General features: G+C 57.9%; 1 protein-coding gene across 4 annotated transcripts in view; it reads left to right on the forward strand.

Annotated features, from left to right (window-relative positions):
- The window catches only part of LOC136161766 (leukocyte immunoglobulin-like receptor subfamily A member 6), a 44,324-nt gene extending 33,084 nt beyond the window's left edge, over window positions 1-11,240 (forward strand). For 2 of the 4 annotated variants that reach the window (XM_065926840.1, XM_065926838.1), the window contains 5 exons: window positions 7,940-8,059; window positions 9,056-9,098; window positions 9,176-9,213; window positions 9,387-9,439; window positions 10,355-11,240. In XM_065926840.1, the coding sequence (XP_065782912.1) occupies window positions 7,940-8,059; window positions 9,056-9,098; window positions 9,176-9,213; window positions 9,387-9,439; window positions 10,355-10,501 (401 nt within the window). In that variant the 3' untranslated portion in view covers window positions 10,502-11,240. Of the gene's footprint in view, window positions 1-4,270; window positions 4,375-4,533; window positions 4,570-4,741; window positions 5,027-5,155; window positions 5,459-5,665; window positions 5,978-6,184; window positions 6,488-7,939; window positions 8,060-9,055; window positions 9,099-9,175; window positions 9,214-9,386; window positions 9,440-10,354 lie in introns of those variants that run through there. The other 2 variants (XM_065926842.1, XM_065926839.1) reach the window with 2 other exon arrangements.
- Window positions 11,241-12,987: the final 1,747 nt, after the last annotated feature.

Below are 12,987 nucleotides of genomic sequence, written 5' to 3' on the forward strand. Positions count from 1 at the left end.
ATCTCAACCCAAGAACCACCTATAGAATATTTTTTCTTATGTTTTCTAATAGGACTCCTTTACCTCTTAAAAGGGCTCTATGTCTATTAGGGCTTTTATATAATCAGGTTCTTTATGCTATTTTATGATTAGGATATTATAAGCAATCATGCATTTTAGTACCAAGGGCATAAATGCATTTGGCTAACAAACTACCAGCAAAGGAGTTTAAATTAAAACACTCCTTTCACCCTGAATAATCTCATAAAATACCACCACCTGGAAAACTTACTGATTAAAATTCTAAATTGATTCTTAGAAAGAGATCGGGGAAGGCCTCTGCCTATGTCACAGATATTAGGGAGTAGTCTATTGAGGCAGGCATCAGAAAGACAGACATCATCTTTAAGGTGAGCGCCGGGGGCAGCTTTTTGAAATCCCTGAAAACCTGATCTGCCTTGCCTGTCAGGCCTTCTCCTCGTGACCTTCTCATGGGTGGGATCTCGTGAGCTGGCCTTTTCGAAACCCCTGAAAACCTGATCCGCCTTGCCGTCAGGTTTTCTCCCTCATGGCCTTGTCATGGGCGGGAGCTCGTGTGCCGGCTCCCGGCAACTGCACGTGTTACAGACACTTGACTGCTAGGAAAAAGACAAAGACAGCACGTGCTGCCAAACGCGGAGAAAAGAGAACCTTGCGCGTGGTCGTTGGGGACACAGTCGGTGCAGCCACTGTGGAAAGCAGTATGGAGTCTCCTCAAATTCTAAATCTAGAGCTCCCTACCATACGATCCAGCAATTCCACTCTGGGTCTGTATCCAAAGAAGCTGCGGCCAGGACCTCACAGGCGTATCTGCACCCGTGTTCTGCATCGTTGCTCCCGGCAGCAGGCCGCGGCCACAGCCTGGCTTTCTGTAAAGAGATAAACGCACACAGAAAACGCCATACGCACGCAATGGAGTCTCACTCAGCCTTTAGAAAGGGAATCCCTCCTGTTGAGACGACACGGGTGAAGCCGGAGGACGTTATGCCGTAAGTAAGGCAGACAGGCGGGGAAACGCAGCAGGAGCTCCCTGACCTGTGGAATCCAAAACAGCCTCCGAGAAACGGAGAGAACGGTAGTCACCAGAGGCCAGGAGCGGGGTAAGCGGGGAGGTGCGGGTCACGGGAGCAACGTTTCAGGGGCGCCGCCGAGTAATCCTGCAGACCTGATGGGCAGCGACGGGACCGGAGCTGACCGTGCTCTGGTGTCGGCTCAGTCCTGCTCGGAGGGCAGCCCGCACGTGTCCTCACCAGACCCGCAGACCTCGGTGAATCTGGAGCTGATGGACACGCTAATTATAATTAGCATGACTGCAGTACTTATTTCACAGCGTAGACAGAAATCAGAACGTCAAGCTGTGCATGTGAAACAGATACAGTTTTTGTCAATTATACCTCAGGAAAGCTGAAAGGGTTTTCTCTCATTTAATTACACCAGGCACTGGGGAGGTACTCCATTTCTGATTTTAGGCGCTTGCTCTCATGCTTAAAATACGTCTTACATTCTTATTTCTGAACACGTATGCATTCTCCTCCTCCTCTAGAAAAGACAGTGTTCTAACGGTACTTCACTGAACCCTGGGTACTCGTATACACGTGTGTGGGCGTGCGCACGTCTCTGTGCACACGTGTGGGTGTGTTTGTGCGTGCGAGTGTGTGTCTGTGTAATTTCCAAAGCTCATTTTGGCCACGCGTTCCTCCCTGTTGCACCTCACTCTCTCTCTGCCTTCTCTGAATATTGCTTCCCGTGTGAAAACAGTCAGCATCTAAGGACGTGCAACTCTGCAAATGCTTTCTTTCACGCTCATTCTCTTTTTATCAAGTTACTTGAGAACACTTTCTGTTTTTAATCAAGCGGGTGACTCAAGTACTAGGAGAGGAAAACACTTCTCAAGGCTAAGGGATCCAGGCCCCCAGGGCCCTCCTTCTCTCTGAGGACCTGGCGGGTGAGAGGCTGAGGCACGCCCACAGCGGGAGGCGGTGCAGAACCTCCTGGAAGCCGGGGGTGTGCTCTGCATGAAGCTTTCACTTGCCCCTTGCAAGTACTCCGACTCGGGGAACTCTTCCGGGTTAATTCCATGACGGCATCGGTACAGTGCCCTTTAGCGCCCCCTTTTGGTAGGGGCCAGTCTGCCCCCCGGGGGCTGCTCATTCTCTTGATGGTGATCTGCGTTTCCTACAGGGAGTAGTTTCAGGATATTTTTAGGGCCTTAGTATCGGCCGTCTTGTTTTTTTTCAGTTGAAATTTAGTTAGAGTAAACTGTTTCAAATTGTAAGTTCAGTAGGAAAGACGTTTTAAATTTACCCTTCAGATGCTCAGTTCACTGTGAAAGGCTGCCTTTCTTTAACATGTAGTGAGCTAACCCCCTTGCAGACCCCGCTGCGGCACGCAGGTCTCCTTGCAGGGTGGGCGTCCTTGGCGGAAGGGTGCCGCGTCTGGCCCCCTGAGCGGGGCTGGAGCCCTACCCTCAGTGAGGAGCGCCGAGTCGGTCGCTGGCCCAGCGGGGCCGCCCTCGGGTGTCCCGGGCACCCACACGTGCGCCAGCCCCCCAGGACGGTTCTCCTCAGGGAAGGAGGCGCCGCTACTCCTTTCTTCAGCCGCTGCTGTCTGTCCTGGGCTTCTTCGCTTCTGACACTTAGGACGGACACCACCCTGCCCTCAGCACAGGCCCGCCTCTCCTGAATCGCCATGTCTGCGCTCTCTGCTGCATTCCGGAACATTCCCTCAATGCTAAACTCCGACGTCACATGTGGCCGCTCAGCTGTCGTCTTGACTGCCTGGCTTTTTTTAACGCGTTGAATCTACTGGCTTGTTCACGTCGAAAATGTTCGACTCTTTTCAGTAACTGCCTGTTCTTCTACAAAATAATCCACATGCTTGCCTCATTTATGTTTCTGTGAGGATAGGTCCCTCTCTGTGTCCACACGGGTGGACCTTCCCCTGACCCCGAGATGATCCCTGCCGCCAGGGCCACACCGCCTACCTCTCCCCATCGCTGGGGTTCCCTCTCCATTTGGGGAACTTTTCTTCTGCACTTGTCTGGGGTTTCCTGTTGCAGAAACACTCTCCGGAGCACGTCTCAGCCTCAGGAGCAGAGGAGGCTCTGGGCGGGAACCACACTTGCGCCCTTGGGTGCAGTCTGAACCAGCAGCCCGTCACTTCCACCCTCTCCTGCCGTCAGCTCGTCTGGAAATTAACCGTGGTGACGACAGCAAGAGGCCACAGCCCCTCTGAGGGCTGGGGTTTGGACAACATGCAGAGGAGGAACCTCAGGCGCAGACAAAGGACACCGCCGCTCAAGGTTCCATCAGCAGCAGGCACACGTTTATAGGAACGTCTGTTCCCACCAGAGTGAGAGCTCTGACCCCAATCACCACCCCCAAAAGCTTGCAGGTGATGGCAAGACCGGGAGAAGATGGTGCCCAAGGACCCCAGGACCCTGAGGAGGCAGGAAAGGCCTGGGGGCTTGTTCCCAGGAAGGCGGGCTGGACGGTGATGCGTTAAAGAGAGACGCCCCTGAAGGGGGCTGTGATGGGGGGAACCCACACTCCGGAGCAGGGGAGGAGTCAGTATCCTTCCTGATTCCCTGAGCGTCTCCTCTGGGCTCTGGGCCACGCAGACTCCACTGGGCCCCAGGGAGACGCTGAACCTGTGTCCCTCATAGAGGACAGACTTGTGGACTCACTGGGGAAGGAGAGGGTGTGAGGAATAGAGAGCGTAGCATGGAAACACGCCACCAGCACGTGTGAAACACCCCGCCGGGGGACGTGCCGCGTGACTCAGGAGCTCACAGAGGCGTCTGTGACAGCCTAGACGGGTGGGGGGTTCAAGAGTGAGGCCATGCGACACATATGGCCCATCCATGTTAATGTGTGGCAGAACCAGCACCATACTGTGAAGTGACGATCCTCCAATTAAAACACAAAAAATGTGTCTCTGGGGATCTGAGCCCTGCGGGCAGCAGGAGCCGACATCCTCCCCGAAGCATCTCCAGGGCCTGGTGACCCGTCCACGGTGAGGACCCCACGGGGACCTGCTGATGGACGGGCAGAGGAGGAAGCAGACCCCGAGGGGAGGCTCGCAGAGGGGAGGGCATGCCCTGCTTGCCCACACCTGAAACAGGCGTCTCAGGAACACACTGGGACTGTCATGGGGTCGACACCAGGCTTTCAAGAAGAGGCTGTTCCCCTTCCTGCGGGGACGCTGATGTGACGACCGCGTGACAGGAAGCCCCAGCCCCGGAGAGGACACACCCTGTGGTCTGTCCGGAGGACACCAGGTCTCCTCCATCCTCAGGGCCTGGACTGCAGGGAGGAGACGCCATGACCCCGACCCTCCCCGCCCTGCTCTGCCTCGGTGAGATGAGGACGGGCAGGGGGAGCCCTGGTCTGGAGAGACTCACCCCCCCCCCAGCCAGCCTGCTCCCTCAGTGGACCCAGGGCCCAGGAGGCTCCCGGGGAGGAGAGGCGCTGCTCAGAGCTGAGGGCAGACCTCTCACAGGGCTCTCTCTTCCAGGGCTGAGTGTGGGCCTGAGGACCCAAATGCAGGCCGGTGAGTCTGTCCTAGGGCCCAGCTCCCTCCTCTCGTGGGGACAAGGGTCACCTCCAGGCCACGGGGAGGGGGACGGCAACTCGGGGCTCATGGAGGGGGAGTCTGGGAGGTCTGGGCTGAGAGCCGGAGCCTGGGGGGATGCCTGGTGAGCCTACCTCTGATTTCCTTCCAGAGACCCCCCCCAAACCCACCATCTGGGCTGAGCCGGGCTCTGTGGTCCGCTGGGGGAGCCCCGTGACCATCTGGTGTCAGGGGTCCCTGGGAGCCCTGGAGTTCCATCTGGATAGAGAGGGAATCTCAGTCCCCTGGGACACACAGACACCCCTGAAGCCCGGGGACAAGGCCAAGTTCTCCATCCCACAGATGACTGCTCAGTATGCAGGGCGCTATTGGTGCTACTATCTCAGGGGAACTCGCTGGTCAGAGCTCAGTGACCGCCTGGAGCTGGTGGTGACAGGTGAGAGACGCTCGGGGGCCTCAGGCTCTGCCCTCGGGAGGTGGTCTGCTCTCGGGGGTGTCACTCTCACAGCCCAGCCCTGGGGGGGAGGGGGGAGCCCACAGATGCAGCTGCCTCCTTCTCTCCTAGGACCCTACGGCAAACCGCGCCTCTCAGCCCTGCCGAGCCCTGCAGTGACCTCGGGAGGGAACCTGACCCTCCAGTGTGGCTCCTATCAGGGATTTAACAGGTTCCTTCTGACCAAGGAAGGAGAAGACGAGTCCGCTCGGACCCTGGATGGACAGTGGAGCCCCGACGGGCAGACCCAGGCCCTGTTCCCCGTGGGCCCCGTGAGCCCCGGACACGGGTGGACGTTCAGATGCTACGGCTTTAACAGGGAAACCCCCCGGGTGTGGTCGGCCCCCAGCGACCCCCTGGAGCTCCTGGTCTCAGGTGAGGAAGTCCCGTCCTGACCCCACATTTGTGAAGACAAGGCAATGTACTCGGGTCTCTGCTCCCAGGGGAGCCCCTGTGAGGGGGGAGAGAGCGTGGTGCTCACAGGACAGACACACAGACAGAGACAGCAAGGCCTGGGGCCGGGCCGGGAAGGGCGTCCACGGGGGACGCGGTCCCAACACCCCGGCGCCCATCTCTCCCCAGGGCTGTCTGGGAAGCCGTCCCTCCTGACCCCGCAGGGCCCTGTCATCACCTCTGGACAGAACCTGACCCTTCAGTGTCGCTCTGATGTCGGCTATGCCAGATTCGCTCTGTCCAAGGAGGGGGGCCGGGACCTCCCCCAGCGCCCTGCCCGGAGGGTCCAGGGGGGGCTCTCTCAGGCCGACTTCCCCCTGGGCCCGGTGGGCGCCGTCCACGGGGGCCGGTACAGATGCTACGGTGGACACGGCCTCTCCTCCGAGTGGTCGGCCCCCAGCGACCCCCTGGAGCTCCTGGTGGCGGGAGAGGGGCCAGCGGGTCAGTCGGGGGCCAGACTCTGCACAGGCCCCACCGGGGAGCCCCAGGGGTGATGCTGGGACCAGGGAGAGGGGTCCCCGGGAGGGGACAGCGAGACGGGGTGGAGGAGGGGGGACTCGGAGAAACAGAGACGGCGCTGAGGGTCCAGAGAGGCCGCGGAGTCTCGCTCAGAACCAGGGCCGGGCCCACCCCCCTTCCTCTCTGCAGGACTGCTCGGAGACAGACCCTCCCTCTCGGCGCAGCCGGGCCCCTCGGTGGCCCCGGGGGAGAACGTGACCCTGCTGTGTCAGTCAGGAGACTGGACGGTCACTTTCCTTCTGTCCCAGGAGGGGGCAGCCCATCGGCCCCTGCGTCTGCCCGCCCAGCACCAAGGCGGGCGGTTCCAGGCCGAGTTCTCCTTGAGTCCTGTGAGCTCGGCCCACGGGGGCACCTACAGGTGCTACCGCGCACTCAGCACAGACTCCTACCTGCTGTCACGGCCCAGCGAGCCCCTGGCTCTCCTAGTCTCAGGTGAGGCCCCGTCTGTCCGTCTGACTCAGCAGCTCGGGGCTCTGTGCCCTGGGAGGCCCCGGAGGTCGAGGAGGAGGGGGCGCCGAGGGAGGGGCCCCCTGATGGAGGGGCCTGGGAGCCCGCCCCCGCCCCTTCCTCATGCACTGGGGTCCCGGAGGGGCAGGTGGGCAGTGGGAGGGTCTCGGGGAGGCCACAGGGCCGTGCAGGGCAGAGGGGAGGGAGGTGGGGACCCCGGTCAGCCCGGTACACCCCTCCCTGGGCTCATTCCCAGGACCCATGGGCCCAGCCCCCACCCTTGGGCCCCGATTCAACACCTGGGGAGTCCCGGGGCTCTGTGCTCAGGGGAGACAGCCCGCCCCAGGGCGCTTTGAGATTCTCTGGGTGGACAAGGCCCCTCAGATCGTCAAGGGCTGGTGGGGAGTGGGGCAGAGATGGCGCGGGAGCCACAGGCTGCAGGGGCCTGAGGCTGCGGGATGGGGGTCAATCTGGGGAGTCATGGGGCTCGGTGCTCAGGGGAGACAGCCCACCCCAGGGCGGTGTGGGAGTCGGAAGATCTAATACCCACTCAGGTCATCAATACTCGCTGTGGGTGGAGCAGAGATGCTAAAGGGGCACCGGGAAACACAGGCTGCAGGGGCTCTGGGCTGCTGGGTGAAGGGCTGTGGGCCGGGGGAGGGGGTTGCTCAGCCTGGGGGAGCAGGGCTGTGAAGGGGGAAGCCCCACCCTAACCCCCTTGCTAACCTCCAGGGGGCTCCAGGGATCAGTGCCCACCCTCAGCCGGTCAGGCCCACAGAGAGGGGAGCAGGCTCTTGGGGAGCTGGTCGTGGGTCCAGGGGGCAGGCTGAATATGCCCCCGGTTCAGGCGCCTCTGGAGACTCTAATATGGACCCCCTCACCCTCACCACACCCACATCGGGCCTCAGTTTCTCCCAGTGTAAAAGGAGAGGCCCATGGCCCAGACTGTAGATGTCCGGGTTCTGACCTGAGTGTGACCCCCATCGGGCGAGGAGGTGGCTGTGGGGGCCTGTCCCCTCTGCCGCAGCGTGGTCACGGCTTGTTGGGGGACCCAGAGGCCCCTCACGCAGCCCGGCCCTCCCCCCGCCCCCGCTGAGGTGGGGGAGGGGCGGGGACCGGGAGGACCCTCAGCTTCAGCTGAGACCCTCGGGCAGCCCCCTCAGGCGAGGGGCCCCCAGAGCAGGAGGCTGGTGTCCTCCTGGGGGCCAGCTCAGGAGGCACTCAGGGCGCCCACGGCCCTGGTTCCAGTCCCGGCTCTGCCCCGTCCAGGCTGGGTCCCCAGGGCCGTGATCTCTGTCTCTGTGCCTCAGTTTCCTCGCCTGTAAAACGGGTGGGATGGGTTGGAGATGGGTGCACAGACCCCAGCAGGAGTCCGCACACAGCAGGTGCTCAGTCAAACGGCATCCCTGGCTCACTCAGACGTCTCTGGTGCCCCAGGCCTCACGTGGTACCTGAGTGTCCTCATCGGGGTCTCGGTGACCTTCGTCCTGCTGCTCCTCGTCCTCTTCCTCCTCCTCTTCCTCCGGCACCGGGGTCGGGACAGACGCAGGAACTCGGGTGAGTAGGGAACGGGGTGACTGGCTCCCTGGAGGCCTTAGGGCATCAGACGAAGGGAAACCCAGGGCATGGGAACATTCAGCTTAAAAAATTTTTTTCCACAGTATGGAGGGTCCTTAAAAACTAAAAACAGAGTTATCATATGATCTAGCAAATCCACCGCTGGGTATATGAATAAAATGAAAACTAATTTGAAAAGATACAAACATTCCAATATTCATATAGCCAATTTACAATAGCCAACGTATGTCAGCAACCCAAATGTCCAGCAAGCAATGAATGAATAGAGAAAATGTGGTGTGTGTGTGTGTGTGTGTGTGTGTGTGTGTATACCCACATACACACACAATGGAATATTACTCAGCCATAAAAAGAAGAAAACTCTGCCATTTGCTACAGCATACATGGACCTAGAGAGTATTATGCTTACTGAAATAAGTCAGAGCAAGATAAATGCTTTATGATATCATTTGTACATACTGAATCTGGAAAATAATAGAAAGGAATGTATATGCAAAACAGAAACAGACTCCTTGATATAATGGTTCCCAGTGGGGGACGGGCAGAGGAGGGGTATGGACTAAGAGACCCAGACTACTATGTACAAAATAAACAAGAAGGATACACTGGATAGCACAGGGAATGTAGCAATTATTTTGTAATAACATTAAATAGAGTATAACCTATTAAAAACATTGAATCATATGTTGTATGCCTGAAACTACTATATTACAAATCAACGGTATTTCATTTAAAATTTTTCCAGTTCTCAAATCTGAGAATCTAGTGGGAAACACACCCACTGTCAGCCCACGTGCACTAGTTTAAGCCATCTCCCTCCTTCTCAGTGTCATGAACTGAAACACACGCCACGAGCCCAGGCTGCCTCCTCGCCTCCTGAATCCCACGTGGAGGGCGGGGTCACCACATCCCTGGGGGCAGAGCCTCTGTCCTGGGACCCAGCCCAGGCCGAGGCTGATTTCCAACCTCCCACAGGGGCCAGAGACCCAGGGCGCGAGGACAGAGGACCGCAGAGCAGGTAATCCCTGCCCCAACACCCCCAGAGCCCCCCACAGCACCCCACCTTCTCCCGCTGACACAGCGTCTCCTCCTCAGCTCCAGCCCAGCCGCGGACACCCAGGACCAGGCCATCTGTGAGCAGGAGAGGCGACGGCCCACGGCAGGGGGCACAGAGACTTCTGGAGGCAGTGGGGGGGACGCTCAGAAGGGTGGGGGACCACACAGCACCTACCCCGGGGTGCAGGGCGGGGGCTCCAGCCCTGAGGCTCTCGGAACCCCACCCAATGGTCCCCCTGCTCTGCTGCAGATGCTGCCGTGAGCGACGCACAGTCTGAGGTGGGGCTGCAGCTGAACCATCGGGTGAGACCCCTGCTCCCGTCCGGCCACCACAGACCTCCTGGTGCCAAACTCAGCCCAGCGCACACCCCGACCCCTCCTTCCCGGCTCCCTGGGTCCTGCGGTGACCCCAGCCTCCCCGTGCCCTGTGACCTCACGGCCCCTCCTTCGGGGCGCCTTTCCCGGCTCCGTGTCCTCTGGCTGACCTTCTGGTGTGGGGGTGCAGCCCCAGGTCTCAAGAGGACGCGTGCATCAGTGGACCGCCCGCACGCCCAGGCCCCCCTCCTTCACCCCCAGCAAAGGGCGCGGGAGAGCTGGCGCCACCCCCTGGCCCTGCAGGCACGGCGGGCACTCACCCCGCGGTGAGAGGGGCCCCACGCCGACAAGCAGGCGGATCCCAGAATGCAAGGGCCTGACGAGGAAAGGAAATCACGAGACGGACTGGGCGCACGGGGTGGGCACACCCGGTAGGAAGGCCCTGAGGCGGGAGGGACGCGCTTCAGCAGGAAGACGGCCGTGTGCCCGGGCAGATGAGCAGGCGGCCAGGGCTCAGACAGAAACCAGGGCCGGACAGGGCACCCGGAGGCTCCCGGGCGTCAGGAGGGCCCTGGAGTTTCCATCAGGAGAGTGAGCTGACCTAACCCGAGGTCCCAAGCCTCATCTGGGCACAGTGGGGAGCTGGCTGGAGGAGGGGCGGCGGGCCCAGGAGGCACCTGTCCTGTCTCACCGTCTCCCTCCAGCAGGACAGGCGGGAGCCAGACCCCCAGGAGGGGACGGGCGCCCTGTGAGCCCCCGAGATGAAGATGAAGGCAGGAGGAGCCCCCCTCTCCTCCCGGTCGGGGGGATTCCGGGAAGGACAGACAGACGCACAGCACATGGGTCCCTCCTCTCCAGGCCCCCAGGCGCCCCATCTCACACACCTTTCCCCCCACCCCGCAGGCTGCCACGTCCGAAGCCCCCCAGGACGTGACCTACGCCCAGCTGAACCACTCGACTGTCAGAAGGGGGACGGCCGCACCCCCCGGCCCCCCGGTGGGGGAGCCCCCAGCAGAGCCCAGTGAGTACGCTGCTCTCGCCGTTCGCTAGCCCAGGAAGGACCCGGACCCCAGGCTGCAGGGACCAGACCTCAGGGACCCAGGAGGCACAGGAGCTGCCAGCAGTGGAGACCACCTAAAGACCAGCAGCCAGTCCCTGGGCTCCTAACAGACCACCAGGGGGCCCCGGGACCCTTTCGGGTCAACCCTCAGAAGCAGCATCCTGGACCCCCAGTGGCCCAGCAGTTAAGAATCTGCCGGCCAACGCAGGGGGCGCGGGTCTGACCCCCTTGCTGCCGACAGCTGAGCCGAGGGGCACGGCCGCTGCCGAAGCCCTGTGCCCAGAGTCGGTGCTCCTCGAGGGGAGCCAGCGCGAGCAGGCCGTGCGCAGCCAGGCACCAGCCTCCCCTCGCTGCAGCCAGAGCGCGCCCACACGCAGCAGGGAGGGCCCAGCGCAGCCGCAAATAAACCAGTCACTAAAGACTGAACGGCGTGGTTCAGTTTCCTTAAGAGACAATTAGCATCCTCATATTTTATAAAGAAGGCAACCGACTTCTCAGTTATCAGTGACTTTGAAAAAGATCAGCAAATTACTCCAAACGAAGGAAGGAAGAGGGGAATAACAATGACAAGGGCAGCTACTACTGAAGACAGACAAAAAGGAGAGGAAAGTCAGAAAAGCCAGAAAGCTTCATCCTTTAGAACGAGGATCACACTTACCCATCCTAGGCACAACGAGCAAGTCAAAAAGAGGGAAGGCATTGCTTTACCGTCGTCGGGACACTACGGCGGGTCCTTCAGATTTTAGAAAGATAAAAACTTCATTGCAGAACAGTTTTATGCTATTATAGTAGAAAATGTAGATGACACAGGCCGAAACTCTCAAAAATAAAATTTATCAAAATTATGGACGTGGGGATAAACAGAAAATCTGAATTGTCCTATATGTTTAAGTGAACTCTGAGTCCAGAGAGTTTCACAGGTGAATGCATCTGAACCCGTGGGCAGTCATGAAACACACACACGCTTGTACACACACCTACGGAACTTACACCAGCTTACGCAGAGAGGGGAAAGGAAGGGCACGCTCCACAAAACATTTCACTGCGCCAGAAAAACCTGAGCCCAAACGCGACACGGAAATGACAAAAGGGGAAAACCACAGGAAGCTTTTTTCCTGGCTTCTGTTTTCCTGAACAAAACATTCACAAAGAGGATTCATCAATCAATGAAATGGACAATATATCATGCACGTAAACGTGTTTTTTTTTTCAGGAATCTGTGGTTGGTTTCATCCTCAAAAATCAATCGATACAATTCAAATATTAAAAGAAGGGATTTTAAAACATCATGATAACATATGAGAAGGTTTTCATAAAATACATTACCAATTTATAATGAAAAAGTCATAAGTAGAAGGGAATTTCCTATCATTTATCAAAGCATCTTTTAAAACCTGCACCAGAAATCTATTTTTTATGTTTGTTCATTGCTGTCTGTGTGGGGTCTTGGTTGCTGCGTGAGCTGTTCTCCAGTTGCAGCAGGCAGGGGACTCTACCTGCGGCGCCCGGCCCCTCACCGTGGGTGCCTCTCTCTCTGGCCGTGGCACCCAGCTCCTCACCACAGGGACCTCTCTGGCCGCGGTGCCCGGCCCCTCACCGCGGGCACCTCTCTGGCAGCGCAGCTCGGGTCTAGGGCACCCAGCTCCAGCAGCTGTGGCACATGTGTGAGCGGCTCCCAGGCTCTCCAGCACAGGTTCAGGGCGCGTGTGGCATCTTCCCCGGTCAGGGACCAAACCCAGGTCTCCTGCCTCGGCAGGCAGATTCTGCACCACTGAGCCACCAGAGAAGCCCAGAGATCACTGTCAAAGGTAAAAATTACAACCTTTCTGCTTGCGATTAAGGCTGAGCCAAGAATGTTTACTATTACATTTCTATTCAGCAGGGTCCTGGAAGAAGCAGTCAATTAAATAATAAAGTCCAAAAAAAAAAAAAATAGGCACAAAGTGATAGATTAAAACTGTATTGCTAAAAAAACAAAGAACAAAAAACTGTATTGCTCACAGATTACAAAGCTGTGTGCATGGAAAATCCAAATAATGTAAGAATCTATTTTTCTGATTTGAAAAGGATCTATCTAGTATCATTGGGTATACTCAAAATATAAAAATCAGTTGCATTTCAGACTTCCAGTTTTGGACCAGGAGGAAACAGAGGTTTGTTTCCTTAACCCCCCACCAGGCACAGTTAAGCTCCTGGACATTACATATACAATCGCAAGAATTTACTGTGCTTCCCAGATAATCTGAGTTTTTACAAATTGGAGGTTTGTGGCAAACCGCATCAGGCAAGCCTATCAGTGCCATTTCCCCACTAGCATTATTTTTTAACTGAAGTGTGTACATTGTTGTATCAGACATAATGCTACTGCAGACTTACAGACCACAGTACAGTGTGAACGTAACTTTGATAGACACTGGGAACACAAAAGAGCTTCCGTAACTCACTTTACCGTGACATCTGCTTTGTTGCTGTGGTC

The sequence above is a fragment of the Muntiacus reevesi genome, chromosome 2 (assembly GCF_963930625.1).
Source record: "Muntiacus reevesi chromosome 2, mMunRee1.1, whole genome shotgun sequence".
NCBI classification, from domain to species: domain Eukaryota; kingdom Metazoa; phylum Chordata; class Mammalia; order Artiodactyla; family Cervidae; genus Muntiacus; species Muntiacus reevesi.